The 24,251-nt window shown below is 42.3% G+C and overlaps 1 protein-coding gene across 3 annotated transcripts in view; it reads right to left on the bottom strand.

Moving 5' to 3' along the window:
• LMBR1 (limb development membrane protein 1) overlaps window positions 1-19,903 on the bottom strand; it is a 76,305-nt gene extending 56,402 nt beyond the window's left edge. For 2 of the 3 annotated variants that reach the window (XM_066627827.1, XM_066627825.1), the window contains exons 1-3: window positions 19,683-19,903; window positions 8,373-8,445; window positions 1,827-1,866 (exon numbers count right to left, since the gene is read on the bottom strand). In XM_066627827.1, the coding sequence (XP_066483924.1) occupies window positions 1,827-1,866; window positions 8,373-8,445; window positions 19,683-19,745 (176 nt within the window). In that variant the 5' untranslated portion in view covers window positions 19,746-19,903. Of the gene's footprint in view, window positions 1-1,826; window positions 1,867-8,372; window positions 8,446-19,682 lie in introns of those variants that run through there. The other variant, XM_066627826.1, reaches the window with a different exon arrangement.
• Between the last annotated feature and the right edge of the window lie 4,348 nt (window positions 19,904-24,251).

Genomic DNA, 24,251 nt, shown 5'->3' on the forward strand with positions numbered 1-24,251 from the left:
AAGCAAGTACTAATTCTGCTTTGATGTACAAGAAACTCAGAACAAAAGTGACTTAATGATTTAGTGCATTTCGATGAAAAAAATCACACTAAATCTCCACCTAAATTTTGGTTTGAAATCCTGAGGCAATGAACTAACAGCAATATGATATACATATTCAATTTTGAAAATCCTATTTAAAAGAAAACCCAACAACTCATAGATAACTATGTACACAAATACAGGTGAGCATCGCATAGTGGCATTCTGACCAGTGATAGCCAGCATATGCAACAGCTGCTGCAGGTCTGTACGTGCCACCCCCAGCCTCTGAAGGCAAGGGAAGCCGTGCTGCCCTCAACTCCGGAAGCTTTTCTGAGCCACACAAAGGCAGCACTTACGTGCGTGCAACCTTTATGAGGCTCACAAAAACACAAGACTTCCAGTTTCCTGTGAAACCAGAAGTCACACCTTTTCGCCCAAAATGGGCATTCTGAGCCTTGTAGAGGCTTCACGTAATGTCAACATAAGAACAGCGCTGCTGGATCAGGCTATAGGCTCATCTAGTCCAGCTTCCTTATCTCACAGTGGCGCACCAAATGCCCCAGAGAGCACACAAGATAACAAGAGACCTGCATCCTGGTGCCCTCCCTTGCATTTGGCATTCAGACATAGGCCATTTCTAAAATCAGAAGGTTGCACATATATATATATATATATCATGGCTTGTAACCGTGATGGATTTTTCCGCCAGAAATTTGACCAATCCCCTTTTAAAGGAATCTAGGCCAGATGACATCACCACATCCTGTGGCAAGGAGTTCCACAGATTAACTACATGCTGAGTAAAGAAATATTTTCTTTTGTCTGTCCTAACTCTCCCAACACTCTCCAAATTTTAGTGGATATCCCCTGGTTCTGGTGTTGTGTGAGAGGGAAAAAAATCTCTCTATCCACTCTATTCTTCCTGTGCAAAATTTTATGTCTCAATCATGCCCCCACTCAAGCATCTCTTTTCTAGGCTAAAGAGGCCCAAACACTGTAGCCTTTCCTCATAAGGGAGGTGCCCCTGCCCAGTAATCATTTTAGTCACTCTCTTTTGCACCTTTTCCATTTCCACTACGTCCTTTCTGAGATGTGGTGACCAGAACTGGACGAAATACTCCAGGGGTGGCCTTACCATCACTTTGTATAACAGTATTATAATATTAGCCATTTTATTCTCAATACCTTTTCTAATGATCCCAAGCAAAGAATTGGCCTTCTTCACTGCCGCCGCACATTGGGTCAACACTTTCATCGAACTGTCCACCACCGCCACAAGATCTCTCTCCTGATCTGTCACAGACAGCTCAGAACCCATTAGCCTATATGTGAAGTTTTCATTTTTTGCCCCAATGTGCATTACTGTGCACCAAGACTCGCTTGGTGACAGGGGTGCCAGAACGCATCCCTGTCACTAAGTGACACACAACTGTATTCAAATTAGTTTTCTCCTCTGCAAATCTATAGCCAGGAATTCTATTAAACAGCTATCTCTAAATACTTTTAAATACAGTTGAACAAAGCTTTCAATACAAAGAAAATAGTAAATACCAAAGCTATGTCCAAATGTTGCTCTCATCAGGATATTCTGTCCACATGTACTATGTTCAAATATAGGTTAAAAATTCTTCTAGCAGCACACATTCTCATCACCATCACAGATGCTTATTTTAGCTTTCAGAATTACAAAAGAGGGGATGATTGTGCCCCAGCACTATATATTTTTCTGCAGAACACAAAAGCTTCAAAATTAGCACAAGACTGAAGAGAATCAAAAGACAGTTTAAGTACGATTTACATACGAAATTCTGTTGACAATGGCATCTTCATCCTCTTGCTCATCTGAAAAAAAATGCATATTCAGATTATATTTTATTACCAAGATGGAAATTACATGCTTTACTTCTTGTCTAACACAGATCTGGAAAGTGAAAAGTTAGATGAAATAAAAATATACAGATTTTATACGTAGCCATCCATTGCACAAACTGCCCTAACCTTTAATTTAAGACAATTTGTTCATCAAATGAAAGGTTCATATATCACTATTTTTTAAAAAAATCTCAAATTCAGAGTTTCCATCAGATTTTGACAGTTTATAAAAATACCATTCCTCTTGAGAAACTGTAGGCAAAAATTCATTCTACTGAAGTAGCAAGACAGAGTGCAAGTCACTCATGTTTTCTCTTTGGTTGCTTCCAGGCCTTGTGCAAAAGGAAACAGAGGAAAAAGAAGATACCCATATATGTCTCACTTTCTGATATGTGAGTTAGAGGGTAACCCAAATGGAGCGCTCAGCCTGCACAAGTCTCTTGCACTGGCCTTGGAGAGTCACAAATGTGCCACAATGTTACGTGAAAATCCCCTTTTTTCTCTTTTACTTGTGATTTTATGTCTGGTTATGTATTATGGACTAAAATATCATGCAGGCAAAATCTCAACATACAGACCACAATCAAGTCGAGTCACAAGCGCATGGCTACAGATCATCCAGTTCTCTAGGCCAGAATGTGAAGCCAGATCGGAATGAAACACCTGAATGTAGTGGTTCTTGAAAGAAAGAACCTTCTTTCAATTGTAAAAATCCCTATTTAATAAGGGATTTAAATAAGCCTGCCTATGTAAACCGCCTTGAATAAAGTCTTGAATAAAGACCAAGAAAGGCGGTATATAAATACCTGTTGTTGTTGTTGTTGTTATTAAATGTCTCCTATTCTCCTAAATGTCTCCTAAAAATGTGTATTGTTTAACCCAATCACTGTGTCTCCTAATCCAATCACTGTTTATGCAAACACATTTAAACTTCTCACAATCAGGTCAAGTCACCTCCACTTCCCTGTGGTTATATGCATCTTAAATCCACCTTCCGGATCATACATTGTAGGTAAGGGTCTGACATAGTATACTGTTGTAACTCAATCACTCTTAAGTACTGTATGCAAACAGGATCTACCTTCTTGTGTTGATGTTTCATGGTATTGTTTAAGCCAGCCACAGAACCCATTGATTTTGCTGATAACTGACAAATCCACTTCCCTATGATTTATTCCCAAGTACCACCCAGCTCAGCCTGTTTGAAAAATCCCCTCTTTAAGAGAGAGCTTCGTCACATGGTCTTTCTCTCTAGCTGACCTTCCAAGGCAGAGGGTCCTCCATAGGACTCTCCACACACACACCCCATCCAACTGCTATTCAGGACAGGTAACTATATGCGTCTGAAACTCCTTCCCTTCTCCCCCCCTTTTTTCTCCCCTTCTCTCCCCATCTTTAGTTAGCAACTGGGTTATACAGACCAGAGACCCCTAAAATTCTTCCCTAAAATCTTTCCCTTTTCCTAATCTTCTCGGATGCACCAAATACACTCTACATGCAACCACCATAAGCTAGGTACACTAGATGCAAGTATAAGGACCAAGGCTCATCATTTTTCATGTGCATTATGTTTACCTGTGTGCTTTGTAATAAAAATATAATCTTTTACTGAAAGTTATCTTTCTCTCAGTCTCCTCTTTGAACTTAAAGGAATTTTCTCTGCATTACGCCATCTTGTTATCTAGCCTGTGATCCTGAAGTTTCCAAAAAGGGTAATATACTAATTCCCCTAAACAAAACAGCCCTTTTTGGTAACAGTAAAGCACATTTGAGCCTCCTCTGAAGTCGACTGGGCCAGAGCAGGGACATGCGCCAGCTCATGGAGGCTGCATTCAGCCTTTGCGCTGACCAAGACCAGTGAGTCCATGCCAGCCAAGGTCAGCCAGCATGGGGGTCTTGGGGGAGGTGTGTGAGGGGTGGGGAGGATGTGTTCCAGGGTGGGGGAAAGGCGGGCAAGCAGGAGGCAGGGCAAGGATCTGGCACTTGTGCCAGATCCTATTCCTGTTCCTGGGCAGCCTGGGGCAGTCCCAGGCTGCTCAGATGTGTGCCACCTCTTTAGGTAGCGCAGATCCTAGTAGCCCCATTGGGGCTGCTGTGGCTCTCCCTGGGGTAAGGGGAATTATTTCCCCTTGCCTTGGGCCAAGCCATAGCCGGCTCAAAACTTGTGCTAGATGGAGTGCAGGCCTTGGAACTTGCCTGTTCCAGCACAAGTTAGGTTTGCACTGCCCAACGTACATCTCACAATTGAGAATATAGGAATAACAAATGACAACGAAGTAGGAGCAATGGCAGACTTTCAGATTACACTCCTGAGCCAAATACCTGCAGATGTTCTGAATTATGTAACATTTGCTAGCACTTTTCCAATATCAACTCCTGAGAGTGTTGTTTCCGATCAAATGCAGTAACAGTGGCATCATTACTAACGTCACTATTGCTGCTACAGACTCTTGGATTTAAGACACATACATTATTGTAAGAATGCTACTTTAGAAAATAATTCACTCATGAGTTTGAAGAAAAATATTTCATCGGAGGTTTTTCTTCAAGGTTTCTAAAAATTACCATTCATATTATCCTGAAAAAGATGCACTAGTTTTCCAGTCGTTTGTACCTCTAATATAACAAACTGATGGATGGGGCAGGAAAACAGTTTGAACTCACTAAAGCAGTAGTTCTCACACATTTAGCACCAGGACCCACTTTTTGGAATGAGAATCTGAAAGGACCCACCAGAAGTGATGTTATGACTGGACGAGACTTCATCAAGCAGGAAAATTTTTAACAATCCTAGGCTGCAATCCTACCCACACTTACCCACACTTACCACTTACTAACTATCTTTGTTAAAAGAATATACATAGTAGCTTATTAAAAGTACAGGTCTAACATTTCCCCAAATGCATACCATGGGAGTATCAAGTCTTAATATATTAATAAAATATTGAAATGAATGGGGACCCACCTGAAATTGGCTTGCGACCCACCTAGTGAGTCTCAATCCACAATTTGAGAAACATTGCACTAAAGAAAATAAATATTTTCAGATTGCACTCCTATAGTCATTTGTACTACCAGAATCCCAGTTGTGCAACTACTCATAAAATTGCCACTGTGTTGTCTGTGGCTATTTGATAGCTAGGTGGCAGCATGACACAGAGTGTCAATTTTTATTTTCTCTTCTGAGAATCACAGACTCAAGGCAAGACAGGAAGAGAAATCTTTGCATCTCATTCAGTAATCAATTGACAAACCACCAAATGCCCTTATAGAAATGGTTCCCAAACTGAGCCATTGCTCCCCAGGGAGCTGCAGAAACCAGACATGAGCCACAGAATCCTTGCAAAAAACACTTGCCACCCTATATGACTTACAAGACTGTATCCTTAACGGGGAGCCATGGCCAGTGGCCTAGTAGGTCAAGAGCCTCATCAGTTTAAAAAGTTTGGGAACCACTACCTTATAAGAAAAGAGCTTCTGGGATAAGACTATGCTTAAATGTTCATCACATAACTACAACATGGTGTTCAAAACTGAGCATGGGTGGGCTGGTCATGGATCAGGTCAAAGAAAAAGTTAAAGGCTTTTATGGATATACTTTTCAATGTCAATACTGTTAACTGCAGGGAACATTCACTCATTGCGTAGTCTACTACCCTGGAACTTTTTCAGCCTCAAGGAATGTGCATCATCTACTTGAGGTACAAAGTCATCCTTGCATCCTTAGCAGAGCCCACCAGTGCCTTGATGAAGATCTTGAATGCTAAGGTCAGAGCAAAGGTTAAAACCAGATATTGTAGCTATACTTCTAGAAGCAGAAAAATTTAAATGGATCAGGTTGTGCAGGTGAACCTCCATGAGGTCAAGCAATGCAAGAGAATCTCTCTCAATTCAAACTTGCAAGAATAAAGAAGAGCATCTTTATTCTGCAAAACATTTTTTCATTAAAAGTCTGTTCAAAAATTTCTTAATTTTTTTCAAGGGAGTGAAGATGACAAAAGCCAGTTCTATATAGCCCCTATCTCTAAGACGTGATTTACAGCTTTGAAGGTTTTGTCACGATTGTCTGAGTCAAAGATGAGGAAGAATCAATCACTGGAATTTGAAAAAGTTTCAGGAGGTCATCATTTTTCATCACTGCAGGTACAACGGATCTGTGCAACATGGCCACTCTCCAGATGATGGCAAGCACTGAAAATGAAGAGTCGAGAGGAAGATGGAAGTTAGGATGTGAAATAGGAAACCAGCTTCCTGGAGAGGTGTTAGCAGCCATCCTTCGGCATATAGCAGCATGCCCTTTAGACCTGGTATCTCTTCTATATAGGGAAACTTGACACAATCAAGAGGGACAGAAGGCCTCTTAAAAAGTTCCTACTAAAGAAGAGGTTATCCTTCCTCTCAATCAAAATTCTCAGATTTTGAGAACCTCAAATTCTGACTGGAAAAGGACAAGTCCATTAAGTGAGCTTTGGATGGCAGCACCACATACTGTGTCTGACAACCAAGATGGAACCAAGAACTATCTGCACTGGTCCCAGAAATGCATCAACCAAAAAGGCAACAGTGAATAAGACTCTCCTAAAACTATCTTTGGAAAGCCCAGGGACATCTGACATGGCAGACACTGCTGGATCCCACATAAAGGTAGTCTGGGCACACAATGGGGCTGAAGCTTGCACTGTCACAGCAGAGAACAAAACCTTCACAAAAAGCTCTCTCAGTGCTGCTACTAGAGCATTTAACTTTGGCATCTTCAAAGTTCAGCCATGATATCTTCAGTAGAGCATGAAAGTTCGTGAATTTTCACTCCACACAATCTGCTCCTTCATGACCATGGCTTCAAAAAACTGGGAGGGACTCACAAGAGCCGGGAGTGACACATATGGGAAGGCCAAGTACACTCCGAATAGCTAGAACGTTCAGAGGAAACCAGAGCACCTTCTTACAGAGAGATACCAGCTGTATGTATATAGCAACCTCTGGAAGGTTTATAGCAACCACTGGAAAAGCCTCAGTAAAATAATCTCCCTTCTGTTCATGCTCCCCCTTCCCACTGAAATCCAGAGAAGTGAACTATCACCTGGAAGAGCTAGGTGAATCCCTGCATTAATCAGACAAGATGAACTCACTCTCTCTATTCTCGAAAATAGGTTATATCTTCCCTTTTACCAGGCAGGAAAAACTAGGAAGAAGGTTCCCCCTTGCTTCATCTGTCACAGCAGCGAGAAGAGATGGGGAGATATACAGCCAATGAGCACCAATATCTACTCTGCGAATACACCAACTGGAGAAAGGAAAGCATGAACAAGACAAGCCCCAGCCTTCACTGCAATGGAGGTGGAACAGAAATTTCTAGTCTGAAGGTGTCACAAATCACCAAGGGATAAACTGTCATGGCTGAACAATGACTGCAGTCTTTTTCTTTCTTTTTTTATGGTAGTGTTGGCATAAATGAAGCAGCAAGGATTTGTGTGCAGGAGCAGCCTTTCTTTCTAGTCTGGGCTCTGAACAAGTTGTGGTAAAATGTGGCCTTGAGTCACTGAACAAAGGCTGGTTGCGTGGTTTTACCTGCTAGAAGGGAGAAAGAAAAAAGGAGACTGCCTGCCTGGCTTACCAGCTGTTCAGTTTCTCCCGTAACCAGTTTCAGTGGAAGAAGAGCAGGCTGATGACAGTAACTCATATCTCTGAGAAGGAGAAAGGACAGAGATAGTGAGCACTTTCCACCAAAATACTCCTTCGAATCACAACACTTGCCTAGTGCACTGGATCCCTGTCCATTGCTGAGAAAGAAGGCAGTTTGCTTGCTCCACACGGCATTAGAGGAGTGTCTGGAAGATCAAATGGGCATCAACTGGATCATGAGCCCTTAAGGTCCAACACTTACAACACATTCGAGGGGGAGTGAGATCTAGGGAGAGTGCAGCCTGCTGTGAAGGCACTGCTAATCATTTTTCTGTTACTTTCACTCCTTGGTGTCCACTTCTCTTGGAGCTCCAGAAGAGTTACGTAAAAATCCAACCTTATTCAAGACAGGAAAACGAACAGGATCAACTAGATCTCTCAACAAATGGCTTTATTCCTGCCTTCATGAGAAATTAAGAAGTCATTCATCTTTGGATAAGGGCCTATCTATAAGGGGATAAGACAGGGCAACAAAAGTTTAATTCACACTCTTCTATGAATTTGTGAACAAAGTTAACAAATACACACTCAAGCCAAGTTATCTGAAGAGTCTCATGTCTATAGGCCAATGGTTGAAAAAAATACAAGAATATGATAAATAAAGATATGAAAGTAGCAATATGAACTAGTCAAGGTCTCTACACAAACTTAAATATGGTAACTGATTGTGTGTGTGTCCCATTACCTCCACTTTTAGCTTTCTGACACTATGTCTCATCCATAACATAACAGTAGGGCCTCAACTACTTCCCCATTTTTATTGCAATAAAAATCTGATTATTGACCCCATTTACCTGCTTTCCTCTTGTATCTTCGGATAATGAAGTAGGAAACAATATACAGAATAGCGAACAGGAGAAAACAGATCTGAAAGAAAAAAACAAGTTGGTGAAAAACAAGTTGTCACATTTGTGATAATTTAGATTTTAAAATGAGATATGATAATGAGGAAGCCAATATACCTGAAGCAACTACATAATAAACAATGCTTGCTTCAATTTAACTAGTTTTGCAGTGTACTAACTTCCTCTTTTAAAGAACAGGCACAAGAAGTGAATATTCTAAACAAGAACTGGTTGCAAAGAAATCAGCTCATTTTTTTCAAGAATAGAACACTGACTAAAATACTACAAATTAATATGCAAGATGTTTGTCAATCTTCAGTTTCCCAGTGGATATACCAGAATACGTCTCATCTTGAGTTCTTCCTCACACATTCATTTTTCTTGCATAACTTTGCAGATACTAGAATCTGGAAACTGCCCAGCAAAATTAAGGAATATAATAACAATGCAGTGGCACTCATGCAACACAAGAGAACTGGCACTTCCCTTATACAAACTATATTGTATTGGGCTGTGAAGGAATCCAGGTAATTCCAAGATACCAAAATGGTGGCATACTTAGCACTAAAATGATAACCATATACATTTCTTTGAAGTAGTGATTCTTAATAAAGAACTGCATACCCCAGTTGCAGAATATAATACTAAGAAAACTTTCTAAATTAAACGTTCTAAAGAATTGCGTTTCCCACATGAAACCATAATCCAACTGATATTTGACTTCACCATTCTGATGAAAATAGAATCAAACTCACAGTTTGGGAGATGTAAGCTTTAATCAATCAACTAATATTCTAATCAATTAAAACTCGCCTGTCAAGCCCTGACTCAGCTTCGGCCTGTCAGTGATGTCATTGTTGAGTGCAGGTCAAGCACATGAATCTGCTGCCCTTGGAGGGGGAGAAGGCAGAGCCATCTTGAGACAGTCACATGCTTGCAGCCTAACCTACCCCACAGGGTTGTAAAGATGATAAAAAGAGGTAACTCCTATGTACATAACCTTCAATCTTTGATGAAGGATGATATCAGTGTATAAAAAATAAATTATAGGAAATACACGTTATCAATTCACATTCAAATCACCCGTTTCTTAGGTAGGCACACTTCACTTCAGGTTGCACAGCCACTTTAAAGCAAGAATAGTTGGTGACCAAATTATATTTAGAAATATATTAAAGCAATAAGCTGAATAAAAATGACAAGTTATGTTTTATGAAACTGAAGAGTTCTCAACAGGTAGTTTTCATCTAGCATAGATTAAGCTCTTTTAGCTTCTATTCAGCACTGCCCCATGAAGAAATAGGTATGAGTATTTTTTTTACTAGTATGGCGCTCGCTCACTCACTTGCTCTCTCTCACACACACTGAAATTATTCCATAATTTATAAAAGTTTGATGGATATGTCCAAAAGGGTGAAACAAGCCAAATTTAAGCACTTAAATTATTTTAGTTTACACAGTTTACAGTTACACAGTTTAGCAAGTATTTAACATGAAATCAATGATCTTTCTAGAGAAGTGTCCTGCATTATTCGTAGGGTTCCACCCCTGGAACCCCTATAGATGCCAAAACCTGCAGATGATGAAAACCACAGGTACGAGGATCTGTAACTGTCTGGCGGCAACAGCAGCTATGCTCCCAGCACCTCCAGAGGGTCCATGTTGGGCTAGCCCCAAGGGTTTGGGACCCAAGGATAATCAAATACACAAGTCCTTTATCCACAGGTAACAAGGGCCCACTGTATATTAATCCATATCCGACTCTCCACTCACAGGTACAAAAAGTACACAACATCTTTCCCTGATCAGTGCTACTTCATACACTGTGTTTTATCCTACAATTATTAATAGTTATTATCATTAAGGCTGGTCCCATCCCCAGATACCTTCCCTGTTCAACAGTATGTCTGTATTACTAATAAATCATATTTTAAAATTAAACTAGAGTTAAACAGATCTGGGTATTTTAAAAGAGTGCTTTGATTAGAGTGCATTTGACTCAAATGCCTCAACCAAGACCACCTTCCCCACCGTCAAGAGAATTAATGGCTAAACTTGGGCTCACTTGTGCTCTAAAAGTATTAACTTACAATTTCTTTTGACTCTGGTTTTATTAAACTACGCTTTCACCCAGATTAGCCATACTGAAATGTCAATGACTAGTTATATCAAATGACTGGTCACAACAGCGCACTTCAACTAACACTTGTCAGCAATCACACCTCCCTCCTAGTTCAGCTCATCTTACCCAGATGAAGTCTACAGAATGCTTTCAATACCCCTCATTATCATGGTTCCGGAAAGAGATAATGAAAAATCAGCTTCAGGCTTGTTTGCACAGAAACTATTTAAAAATACATTATCTACAACTAATTGGATAACACTTATTAAGTTCTCATACAAAAATGCTCATGGATTAAAAATCGCTTTGCCAGGCTCAGTCTGACTGGAAGCAGGGTTATATGTAATTCTGAAACAGCACTTTCAACATCATTATAGATGTATCACTTCAAATTAAATCAGTATGATTTAAGATAAAATAAGTGTGCTCCACTTTCCCACACAAAAGACCTAGTTCCATGCAGAGACATGCATGCCCAGTCTTTTGCTGGCTTCCAACTGAAATAGTTCATACTTTCATCCCAGTCAGAGTACGTCAGGAGTCCGACTAGTTCCTCAGGTAATGCTGTGGAGGAGAATCAAAAGTAATCTTATCCACATGCTAAGCCTCAGCCAAAGATCTATCCAGCCACACCACCAAACTATGCCAGTGAAATGAATTCAGCATTTAACATAATAAATTACTTCCTAGATCATCTGATCTTTCCAGTCCATCATTCTGTCTTTAATATAAGCAACCATCTACCAGCAGGAAGCTCTCAGACAGGAAATGATGGTGGCAGACTTCCATTATTCTAAATATCCATCTTCAGCAAATTTCTGTTGGTATCCTTCAGTCTCGGAAGACTATGGTATCGCGCTCTGAATAGTGGTTCTGGAACAGTGTCCTCTCTAGTGCGCGAAGCCTGGGTAAAGTAGATATGGAAGATAGACTGTTATTAATGCAGCAAATCCCCCCTCTCCACGTCGCTGAAATGGTCCAATGGAAAGGCAGAAGCCAATACAGTTGGTTCCAGCAGCGTTGCAGGAGTTGCCAGAATGTGACTGTGTTCAGCCATGAACTGCCTCAGGGACTCCGGCTCTGGATTTTGCCTCGAGGTTGACTCCTGAAGGCTTTTCCATAACTGGATGTAGCCACAAGGCAGTGGAGGTTTGGGATCAGAGTTTTCCTTCTCTCAGATGAGCTGCCTTCCCAGGCTAACAAGTCCCATCTACCCAGTGGTAATCACAATCAGTAAATTATGCATGTATATTCTATAACAGCACGAAGGCAGATCATTAACATGCTTCTCATCAGAGAATAATTCCCAAGCATTGTGCTGTGAACATCACAGACACAAGAACTGCACAAGAACTATTCAATAGGCAAGAGTTTCTGTTCAAGGAAAGATTGGTATAGGACAATTCTCACAACATATGTTCACAAAAATACCATCATGGAAAGCATACTGAAATGAGAAAAAGTGAATTTAAACAGTTCCCACATTAACCCTTTGAGAAAGCAAGTGATGCTTCCCAGAAGTGAACAGCAGCATTTAGTGTCAATGTAGAAATATAAATAGACTGTTCCAGTACTGCTTAACACTGTTCTCACCTTTCCCTCCAGTTCCGCAAAATTACTGCCTTAGCTATCAGGTTGCTCTTCAGTAGTTCAAAGACTGCATACTGGAGACTTCAGCAAACATATCTGACCAGTTTTTCTCTACTGCTGTTGTGCTTTTGAAAGTAGCTATACAGGGTACACTCCCCATTTATTGAACAAAAATGCCTTTCTAAGGACAAAAGGGGACCACTGTTGCAACAAGCCAAAAATAAAGGCATAGTGATAAACCAGGTGGTTCCTTTTATCTGCCTCACAGCCCCAAAACCATTACCAAGGCTTTGGTATCCTTTCACAGCACCCAGAAAATAAAGAGATGGTTTCTTAACATCAGTAGATATTGGCATAATAGGAGCACAGATGCTGTAGCTATTGCAGTACAGGAAATGTCTTACCATGCTTCCTGGAGGGGGGAGCAAAGTGGAGACTTGTGCATTTCCTCCATGATAAAATGCAATGTTCTAGATTATACAAGGTTCAAGATATTGATACACCTTGCTGCCACTTGCATGAAAACTGTATTTGAATCCACCCAAGGATGCTACTTAAGACTGTGGGCAGTTTCCTCTAATTCCACTACTTAAGTCATGAAGCATTCATAAGCCTAAATCAACACACCTAAACCCCAAAAGAAAGTAGTTGTTTAATATTCCTAAATCCTCATTTCCCGGTGCTACCCATCCTAGCATTGGTTTCCCTTTCCAAGGTCTCCAAGTTCCTAATCAAGTCTTCAAATTATCAACTTTCATTTATTGCTCTCAACCTCCAAGAAATACAATAAAAGACATTATCTCACTTGCAATCATGGGGACACGGATTATCAAAGCTTTCACTGTCTTCCCCCACCTATCTCTGCACCCTCTCTACTCAACAGGGCTCCCTCTACAATGTCTCTCCACATTTCTTCCTTCCTTCATGAGGGCCTCTTGGAATGGAGACGTTCCACTTCCTGCCAACAAGGACCTCATAAGGAAGGAAGTGGAGATGCTACACATAGAGAAACTGACAGATGCTACACACACACCCCTCACACTCACCTGCTTCCCCAAGAAAAATGCCTGATAGCAAGACATTTAAGAGCCACTATTTTGTGTTTTAAAACCTTTATTAAGGTATTTACATTTTCTTTTTACAGCTCGAAGAGCTAAGATGGATATTTTGATAGTGAAAATACACTGAATGATACCTACATGTTTACAGTCTTCCTACACCTATGTAGAGCTGGAAAATAAAAAAATATATGATTCTGATACGTAAGAATTCCTAATATTTTCTAGACCAAGAAAAAAATTTATATTTTGTGTGTGGGTTATATTTTAGGGCTTGGAACTATGTTTTAATGCAAATGTATGCTTTTTTTAAAAAAGCAATGTCTTTCTTAAATAGCCACTTTAACAATACAGCGGTATAAGTGTTAGGTCACAACAGCACTGCAGTACACATTAAAAGGTTTGCAACCGTTTACAGCAGTTCTCCAAATTGAAAGCAATAAATTTAATTGCAATTCCCAATCTTTCTTCTATATAGAAGATGGCAACAGTCTAATTCTAATGTTAAATTGTTCTCATAAGGAAACGCTTGTGTCCTTCAGGGCTACTTGGCAACTAAACAAAGCACTAGTAGCCCCATACAGACCCATTTCAAGATGTGCTGCCCAAAGATTTCAGCAGACAACAAATAAAGCAAAATTTCATTTTATCTTGAATTCTGGGTGCCTCAGAAATGCTTAAAATAAAGGAAAGAGGGTGACAGTACTGTCAGAATCCACTTTACATACCAACAGGTTTTAACTACAGTTCAAGAACATAAGAACAGAACATAAGAAGTTCACAGGAATTTCAATATTTTATTCCACATGGCAATTACTCCCCCCCAAACTTTTCTTAAGTTGCAGGACTGGATAGCTGCACATTTTGAATTTGATATTTCTTTTAATCCCAATTTCTTGTACAATACAAACCTGAGGGTGAATATAAAGAGGGCAAGTTTGAAAGCCCCCTGTTCAAGTCTCACTTCAGCTATTAAACAGTTACCTAGTTAACCACTTCTCTCAACCCCACTCATCAATAAAGTGGGCCACTGCTTTACAACAGTAGTCCATTCAGACAACACTATAAAGTGAAAATGCTGTAATGTGAATCCAAAAACACATTTTATTTTGGTAATTCATTCCAAGAACTCAACTTCTGCCACAGAACTAAGCTTCCCCCCACCACCACCACCACTCTAAACAGTTAGTTAAAAGGTGCCTACTGGGTTTGTTAAGGCTATTTTTAAAAAAGTTCCTACTTGGCTAAGACATATCCACAGAGCATATCACATATCCCATATCCCATATCCACTGTTTCACATATCTGCAGATAGGGCAACTCCCTCCCGCATCCATTAAGTCATTTTACTTACCCCCTGCAAAAACATCTTGCTTAACAAGGTCATTATAAGCTTAGACCAGTGTTTCTCAAACTGTGGGTTGGGACCCACTAGGTGGGTTGCGAACCAATTTCAGGTGGGTCCCCATTCATTTCAATATTTTATTTTTAATATATTATATTTGATGCTATCATAGTATGTGACTGCATCTGGGGAAGTGTTACAAATCTGTACTTTTAACAGGCTACTCTGTATAAGCTTTTAACTATGACAGTCAATGGGACTTACTCCTGGGTTTGTGTTGGTGGGATTGCAGCCAAAGATTGTTAAAAATGTTTCTGCCTGATGATGTTGCTTCTGGTCATGGCATCACTTCAGGTGGGTCCTGACAGATTCTCATTCTAAAAACTGGGTGCCGGTGCTAAAAGTGTGAGAACCACTGGCTTAGATGCTTATAAGCAATGTTCAGGTTGCTTCCTGGCAACCTGGTCACTTGAAAAAAAACAAAAACTAGATCAAAGTTAACAGCAAGCGGTTAACTTCCACTTCCTCTAACCTCGATCTAGTTTTTTCAAGCAACCAGGCTGCCAGGAGGCAGCCAGAATGTCACTGTAAGCCTCTAAGCTTATAGTTGACTTCATTAAGCAAAAAGTTTTCACGGGGGTAAACAACTTAATGGGTGCGTAAGGGGTGTGGGAGGCCACAGAGACACATGACCCCCTGAATCTGCAGTTTCCGATATCTGTGGGGAGGGGACCTATCCCCTGCTGATACCAGGGCATGCCTGTACTTCAAAAGTCTCCAGGCTTGCACTTCAATAATAATAATAATAACAACTGGGTATTTATATACCACCTTTCTGGTCATCGGATTACTCCTCTGACTTTATTCAAGGCATTTTCCATAGGCAGGCTGTTTCTAAATCCCCGAGGCTCAATTCAAAATTTAGGCGGAGAAAGGGTCATCTTGTCCTAGTAGGGAACATCAGGAAAAGCCTGTTTATCAGGCTAGGCATAATCTTCATTCTAAGGTTGCACTTTATAACCTTACAAAATTTAAATATAAACAAACAATTCATGATACAACTCTCAAGTATACTGCTGTACCCATGTGTGCATTTTCATTCAAGCGTAGAGTTCCAAGTCAACAAAATTTATCCCTGTGTATTGATTTTCAACACATCTGATGTGACATTTTCATTAGACTCTACAAAAGCATTCAACTATAGCCAACACTGCCAGTTTCCTGTTATTAGTTCCAAGGGGAAAAAACCTTAGCCTTAAATTCTATTTGCAAAATACAAATATATACAGGCTACAAAAATCTCACAGTAGAGTTTGAAGTCTGTTAAAAAATTTTTACTCCTTTTACCCATTTAATAGTGAATCCGTATACTATAGCAGTTACAGCGCTGATCTGTACCAGAAGCTAGTACTTCTAGCTTACTAGTTTCATACATCTAAGCTAAAAAGCTTGCTGATGACCTTGGGATAATCTAGCATATATCCCTGAATTGCTGCAAAAAGAGATGGGGGTGGGAGAAGAGGATCGCCCCATGAACACCACCCTGAACTTCTTGAAGGAAGTGTGAAAAACAAAACTTTCAACACATAACTTACCTTCTAGACTTCCATTCTGATAATCACCCTCAGATCACTTCCATTTTGCAAATGGGAACCCATGCTGAAAAATGCTGATGGGGACCCACATAATGAGCAGGTGTTTAAATTCTAGGAAAGAAGGATTCTTGCCCAGCAATGAACTCACTGAGATTTCCCAGATCCAAGTCCAGGACAGAACTACATTAAGTTCTTTACTGAAGTGAACAATAATGTAAAATAATCCCATTAGAACAGACCTGAAATTGCAAGCAGGTTCCAGGTAAGAATAATTACATGGGAAGCCTGAACAAATGATGTACTTCTACACTCTGCTGTCACACCATTAGAAGAGTGACTTGGAAATTACATCATAACCCATATATGTTCCCCTACTGAGTGAGAAAGGAAGATGTGAACAGCCATACGGTCCTGTGCATACAATGACTGCATACATATATGCTGCAGACAAGACATATGAAGGCAGAAGACAGCATTTATAAAAGAGTGTTAATAGCAGTGAGTAGAATACATTCACAGTATACTTCTGTTTCAGGGTTATGATAAGGGTGGCGGTCTGCAGATAGGTGGCACCATACAAACAAAAAATTCATTAGCTAGAACGCACCTGTACATGAGGCTGTTGTATTCAATTCCAAAATGAAAGCAAATATTAAGAGAAGTATTATATAATATCTGAGGTTGGCAAGGGAAATAAAAATGATTTGTAGGTAGACATGACAGGACATGTAATGACATGACAGTTCTGTAATGCAGAAATGGTCCCAAGGACAGAATTTGCCTCTCCAGATAAACAGTCTGCTGGGAAAGCATCCCCACATTAGACTGGGAAAGATCATTCTCTGAAACTCTGAAGAGTCATTGTCAGTCACTGGAGACAACACTAAAAGATCAGTGCTTCAGTACAAGCCACTTCATATGTTCAACATGTGCTTATGCTCAATGTACCATACACGGGCTTACTTGGTGGTAGAGTCTGATGGGTTGTACAATGCATATAATATTCATACATTCCTGTGCATAGTTGTGGGAGCTGTGCATAGCTACACAACCTGTGTAGCTGCGCATAGCTACACAACCTGTATAGCTGCGCATAGCTACACAACCTATACAATGATACACGCTCCTATCTGAGGCAATGAATAATGTATAAATCTGTAATGTGGTTGTGGAACGGATGCTAGTGTAGTCGCATAGAGATAGTGGCATAGCTTTAAGCATGCTACTTACAGGCTCCAACTGCCTTCCACACTTGTCCCCTAACCTCCACAATAATCCAAGGACAGTAACTCACAGTTAAGCAAAAAAAGAATAGGGGGAAAGGGAAGAGACTGACATGGGTCAAACGACAGTCAATCAATATTTTTATTTGCAGAAACCAAACTGTTGCCTGTTTGCCAGTCAGAAACACAGAGTATACATCAGCAAAGCAAAACCCAGTAGATTCAAGCAGGCCCTACTATTAGGCATAGTGAAGCTACTGAAAGATAACAAACTGTCCATTATAATTTATCAACCTGCTTGGAAGAAAAGAAAAAGTTGGATTTTCTGCCTCCGGCACAGAAAGCTTTGGGGCCAGCCCAGCCTAGAGAAGGCAGCTCGACCACAGGGTTACAGCAGGTTCACTGAGGTCTGCATCTCTGTGTTTTAACTACCCTTTGGCACTCATAACCACCAATGAGTGCCCAATTGTGCAATATTTTACATGAAGCAACTCCCACTGTGTGCAATGGGGCTTATTCCCAGGAATGTGTGTATAGCAGTGATTTTCAACGTTTTTATCTCACAGCACACTGACAAGGTGCTAAAATTGCCAAGGTACTCCATCAGTTTTTTGACAACTGACAAGGCACACCATGCTGCTGGTGGGCGGAGGAGGCTCACATTCCCAAATGGACCTATCAATAAATGACCCTCCCCCAAACTCCTGTGACACACCTGCAGACCATTCATGGCACACCAATGTGCCGCAGCACAGTGACTGAAAATAACTGGTGTATAGGATCAAGGGGACAAGGACCGGGGCAGGCAAGTTCAGAGTGCCAGAGGTATGAAGGTTGGCTCCATCTGCTTCTTTGTGGTTCAGGGAGAGCAGTCTGCACCAGTGGAGTAGCTATAAGGGGTGCAAAGCACTAAGTTTTGCAGGGAACCTCACTGCTGCATGCAAGCAGCCCTTCTCCCCTCCCCCCGTTTTGCTCTAGCGCCCAGAATGGCTTGTGCTTTGCACCCCCTCTAGCTACACTACTGTACAGGATTGCAACCCAAATCCCTAGGCTTAAGCAGCAGCTGGCACTGAGTTCTGAAGGCCAACAGAGATGAAATTAAAAAAACCATGAGCCAGAGTTTGTTTTGTTTTTTGGTCCAAGGGAGGAAGCAGGTGAGCACTGAGCAGGAAGGTGATTTGCTCTAGGAAGGTGTTGATGCCCAAGAGAAGGCAAAAAACGCACCACCACATTGGAACTTAAAAAAAACAAAACCTGTCATACTCAAGACCAATGGTTCCCAAACCCACCTGGACCCACTTTTTCAAATAACACTTGACAAACCTACGTAGGTTTACAAGATATACCTAGATACCATGTAGCATGGTGTAATTAAAACACTGAAAACAGTGTTTCTCAAACTGTGGGTCAAGACCCAGTAGGTGGGTTGTGAGCCAATTTCAGGTGGGTCCCCATTCATTTCAGTATTTTGTTTGTAGCATATTAGACTTCAAGAACCCATGGTATGTGACTGCATTTGGGCAAATGTGACAGACCTGTACTTTTAACAAGCTACTATGTATATTCTTTTAACAATGACAGTCAATGGGACTTACTCCTGGGTAAGTGTGGGTAGGATCGCAGCCTGGGATTGTGAAAAATTTTCCTGCTTGATGATGTCACTACTGATCATGACATCACTTCCTGACAGATTCTCCTTCTAAAAAGTGGATACTGGAGCTCAAAGTTTGAGAACCACTATCTAATATGTTAAGAATAACATATTATATATGTTATTTTAACATATCATGTATGTTATTTATGTATAAACTATAACATTATATATGTTATTATATAAACATATTATGTTATTTTGGTTAATAAACCCATTTAACGTATTATATGTTATTTTGGCTAATATAATATACCATATTATGTCTTATTTTTATTAGTAAATAATATACAATTATGTTATATCTTATAATATAATGTTACGTTTTAATATTGTAATAGAAAAAACGTTTTATATGTTTTTATTAATAAAACGTATACAATAATTTTGTTATATGTTAACAGTAGCAAGTCTAATATATTAAAGTTAAAATGCAATTGAAAACAATGAGGACCCACCTGAAATTGAGTCCCGACCTACCTAGTGGGTCCCGACCCACACTTTGGAAAGCACTGCTCAAGGCAGGTAAAAAAAGGAAAGAAACAGGCCCACACAGCGTGCCCTACTCAGAGGCAAACCCCGCTGTGTTCAAGGGTCTTACTCGCGGGAAAGCGCGCTCAGCGCAGCGAGGCGCGAGAGAGCCGCCTGCAGGGGGGAGGGGAGGGGCGGACGCACCGTGTACTCGCGCACTTGGCTGTGGAAGTTCTGCTCGCGGATGGTCACCTCGTCCGCCTCCATCCTCTCATCGCCGCGGCAGCCGCCTCAGCCCCTCCTGGCTCCGCGGCGACGGGCGGGGGACCATGGCCGGCCGCGCTACCCCTCACAGTGCTGAGGGGGCGAAGGGAGGCGCGCGCCACAGACGACAACAACACCGCCCCGCCCTCTCACCCTCACCCCACGACGGCACCGCGCCTGCGCGACCCAGACAGCGCTCGGCTTCTCGGGGCGCGCGCACAGGGGGCGGGCCCAAGGCCCGGGGACGTTACTCATTGGGAGAGCGGACGGGAAAGGAGGCTTGACGGGGGGGGCTCTAGGAGGAGCTCGGGGGAAGGGCTAGGCGAGGGCGTGGCTACATCTGAAGGGGCGTGGCTTGAGAAGAGGTGGCAGTCAGATGTGTAATAGACCTGTAGCAGGAGACAGAATTGCAGGGCTGTAGTGTTGTACTTAGAGGGTGTGTGTGTTTGTGTCTACACACACTTGGGGTGTGTATTCCTGGGGGGGTGTACACACACTTGGGGGGGTGTACTTGGGGTGTGTGTGTGTGTGTGAGATATTTTCCCCCAAAGCTTCTTGATTAAAAAAGCAAATTGTGGAGTTACGTATTTTTATTCCAAGGGTGCATTTTTTACATTAGAAATATAAATTATAATCCCTTTCAAGTGTACTTGGCTGGTCTCCTGCTGTCTTGTGTTCCCAGAGCCATCTGGTAGTCAACTATGAGATACAGGAGGCAAGACTAGGCTTTTGGCCTCATCCAGCTGGGCATTTATATTCTTAAGGGGGAGCTGCAGAGGTTGAGGAGCATGCAACCCCAAGCCTGGTGCAGGGCCAGGAGCTGACCTGCACCCCTATCAGCAAGGCACTCTGCTGAGGGGGGGGGGGATAGCCGGAGGTTGGCAGTCTGCGTACCAAAGAGGAACTAGTTAGCTCACTAGCTATATGGCCTTCTTTGGGTGCAGACTGCTTGTGCACTGTTGTTGCACCTTTTTCCACTTACAATATTTCCATCATCCATATCACTAATGCTCCCCTGCATATGTTCTGAGAGCATCATGAAGCGGAAAAGATTTAGCACCCTATCATCTGAGTGAGTGGTGTTGCTAAGAGGCCCCCAAGGCGCAATTGCCCTGGCTCCATGCTGTTAGGGAACACTCTTGGAACCTCCTAACAGACACTTTGAACAGGCGGGCATTCTGAGTCATGGGGAGGGGTGGCCTCCCCATGACTCAGAAAAGCTCCCAGAGCCTTTAAGCCATTTCTGCCCAATGTTGCATATATGCAACAGGGACCAAATGTATGCCTCCGTATGCTGGGCAAAAATGGGTTAAATAGGGACTTCAGGTTTTCACAAAAACTGGAAGTCCCAATTTAAAGGCTCCAGCAATGGGGGGAGCTGTTTTTGGGAGGGAGCTCCAAAATCCTCTTTGACCTCAGGAGCCAGGTGCATTAACTACACCACTGATCTATGGTCTTCCAGGCAAGGTTTTAAGTGGTGGGATGGGAATGTAGGATTATCTGTGAAGTATAGTCTCTATCACCTGCTCATTTTGTAGCAGTGTGGGCAGGGTGGGAGGTGTGGCAAAGTTTGAGATTTTTTGCTTTTCATTGAGTCCTATGGTCCTAGAGTCCTACGGTCCTAGAGGTGCTCAAAAACTGTTATTTATTTTACTCAAAAGTAAGCCCATTGTGTTCAGTAACACTTAGACCATAATCTTCTCTTACTCACAGGAAACAAACACCTCTACATATGGGTTTTGTGGAAATGTGCTAGGTCTGATGTTGGTGTAAACATGAAGAATATTCTGAACAAGACTGTTGTCCATCTGGCACCTGGGTCTGGGAATACAAAAGGAGACACAAAGTGAGAGGAAAGACAAATTTGTAATACTGGAGCTAGCTATTCACAGTGAACTTTCTTTCTTTCTTTCTTTCTTTCTTTCTTTCTTTCTTTCTTTCTTTCTTTCTTTCTTTCTTTCTTTGGCATGCAGCTTTCAGGTTGGAATTGCTCATTGCAAAATAGAGAAGAAACAAACAATTGGAAAGATAGATTGGTTGTGGAACTACAGAGAACTCTTCTGTCTACAAACATTTGGAGTCCCCTCTCTTGCACTGATCTTGCCACATCTCCACGCAGTGTTGGTTTACGGAGACTTCCACCAACCAGTACCGAAGCACACTGGCTTTGCTAGGGAGGGTTGCGGGGGGAGGGGGGGGGGAGGTGCGGGACGCGCTAACATCACAGCGTTAGGAACTACCCCGTCATGCCATACACCGTTGGATGCGGAATGGCTAGCGGAGTGCAATGCAAAAAAACAGAATTGAAATAGCTCCTTTCGTTCAAACGTTATGGCCAAAAATCCGGAAGGAAAAAAATGCATGGAGCCCTATGAAAAGTGAAAGTGAGCTCATCACGCGCTTACTCGCGTGTGGGCATACTTGCCATAGTCCGTCGGAAAGGGCATGCTGAGAGGAATCCAACGACACCACAATAGTCCTGATCCAATGAATACAGCCCCCCAAAAACACCCGAGAAGCTCCCCCCTCCCAGCTGCGAGTCTGAGCCCAAAAAGAAGCCATGTGGTCGCGTTTACTCGCAAGTAGGTGGACTTACCTTAGTCAAGGCAGGCTGAGAGGCTCCAAGGACGTCAGAATGGTCCTGATCCAATGAATGCAGCCCCAAAAACACAGAGAAGGAGGTCCCCCTTCCCAGCTGCAAGTCTATGGAGCCCTACGGAAAGTGAAGCAGCCTCATGTCGCATTTACTCACAGGTAGGCAGATGTACCTTGGCTGGTGGCCAGGCCAGGCAAAGGGGAATGTGAAGGCACCAGAACAGTCCTGATCTGATGGAGCTGGAGTGCAACAAATGTCCAGAGGCAGCCTCCCCCCCCCCCAAAAAAAAAGAACAATAAAGAGGCTTGAACTGGTAAGGGGAAAGTTTTCTATTTTGCACTTGCAAAGCCAGGTGGGTCTTTATATGGATATGCCTGAAATAGAAGAACTTTAAGCTGGGCACTGGGGAGGACTAGAAATCTCACTGATTCTTTTTGGGGGGGGGGGTTGTTATTGCAGGCAGACTACAGAGTACGCTCCATTGACCACTATGGGACTTACTTCAGAGTAGACATGCATAGGATTGGGCTCACAGGCTGCAATCCTACCCACACTTTCCTGAGAGTAAGCCCCATTGACCACAATAGGACTTACTTCAGAGTAGATTCACTTGGTGGAACAGGACTGGCTCCCCCTTATTTAATTATTTTATTTTAATTTAATTATTTATAATTATTTATTTTAATTTGCTTGATGATGTCACTTCTGGCCATGACATCACTTCCAATGGGTCCTGTACAGATTGTCATTCTAAAAAGTGGGTCGCAGTGCTAAAAGTTTGAAAACTGCTGCAATAAGGTGTTAGTAAGTTGACACAGGGTGTGTGTGTGAGAGATTCTACAAGTTTTCAAAATCACTATAATCAGAATTTGGAGGAATAAGACCATTGTATTGGCAACCTTCAGTCTCGAAAGACTATGGTATCGTGCTCTGAAAGGTGGTTCTGGCACAGCGTCTAGTGTGGCTGAAAAGGCCAATCTGGGAGTGACAGTCCCTTCCACACCGGGAGCAAGTGCAGTCTGTCCCTGGTCTGTCTCCCTGGCTATGGGCCTTCCTTCTTTGCCTCTTAGCCTCAGACTGTTGGCAAAGTGTCTCTTCAAACTGGGAAAGGCCATGCTGCACAGCCTGCCTCCAAGCGGGCCGCTCAGAGGCCAGGGTTTCCCACTTGTTGAGGTCCATCCCTAAGGCCTTCAGATCCCTCTTGCAGATGTCCTTGTATCGCAGCTGTGGTCTACCTGTAGGGCGCTTTCCTTGCACGAGTTCACCATAGAGGAGATCCTTTGGGATCCAGCCATCATCCATTCTCACGACATGACTGAGCCAACGCAGGCGTCTCTGTTTCAGCAGTCCATACATGATAGGGATTCCAGCACGTTCCAGGACTGTGTTGTTAGGAACTTTGTCCTGCCAGGCGATGCTAAGAATGCGCCGGAGGCAGCGCGTGTGGAAAGCGTTCAGTTTCCTCTCCTGTTGTGAGAGGAGAGTCCATGACTCGCTGCAGTACAGAAGTGTACTCAGGACACAAGCTCTGTAGACCTGGATCTTGGTATGTTCTGTCAGCTTCTTGTTGGACCAGACTCTGCAACAGAACTGCAACAGAAGGCATCTATCTCTGGACCAGATCAGATGGAAAGCTCTTCAACCTCTCCAGACTGAGAACAAAGTCCAAAGTCCAGCCGAAATGTCTGTGTGACTTCCTCTTTGCCGACGATGCAGCTATCACTACCCACTCTGCCAAAGATCTCCAGCAGCTCATGGATCATTTTAGCAAGGCCTGCCAAGATTTTGGACTGACGATCAGCCTAAAGAAAACACAGGTCATGGCTCAGGATGTGGACCCACCTCCCTGCATTACAATCTCTTTGCATGAACTGGAGGTTGTCCATGACTTTGTGTACCTTGGCTCAACGATC

This window comes from Tiliqua scincoides, chromosome 5, assembly GCF_035046505.1.
Source record: "Tiliqua scincoides isolate rTilSci1 chromosome 5, rTilSci1.hap2, whole genome shotgun sequence".
NCBI classification, from domain to species: Eukaryota; Metazoa; Chordata; class Lepidosauria; order Squamata; family Scincidae; genus Tiliqua; species Tiliqua scincoides.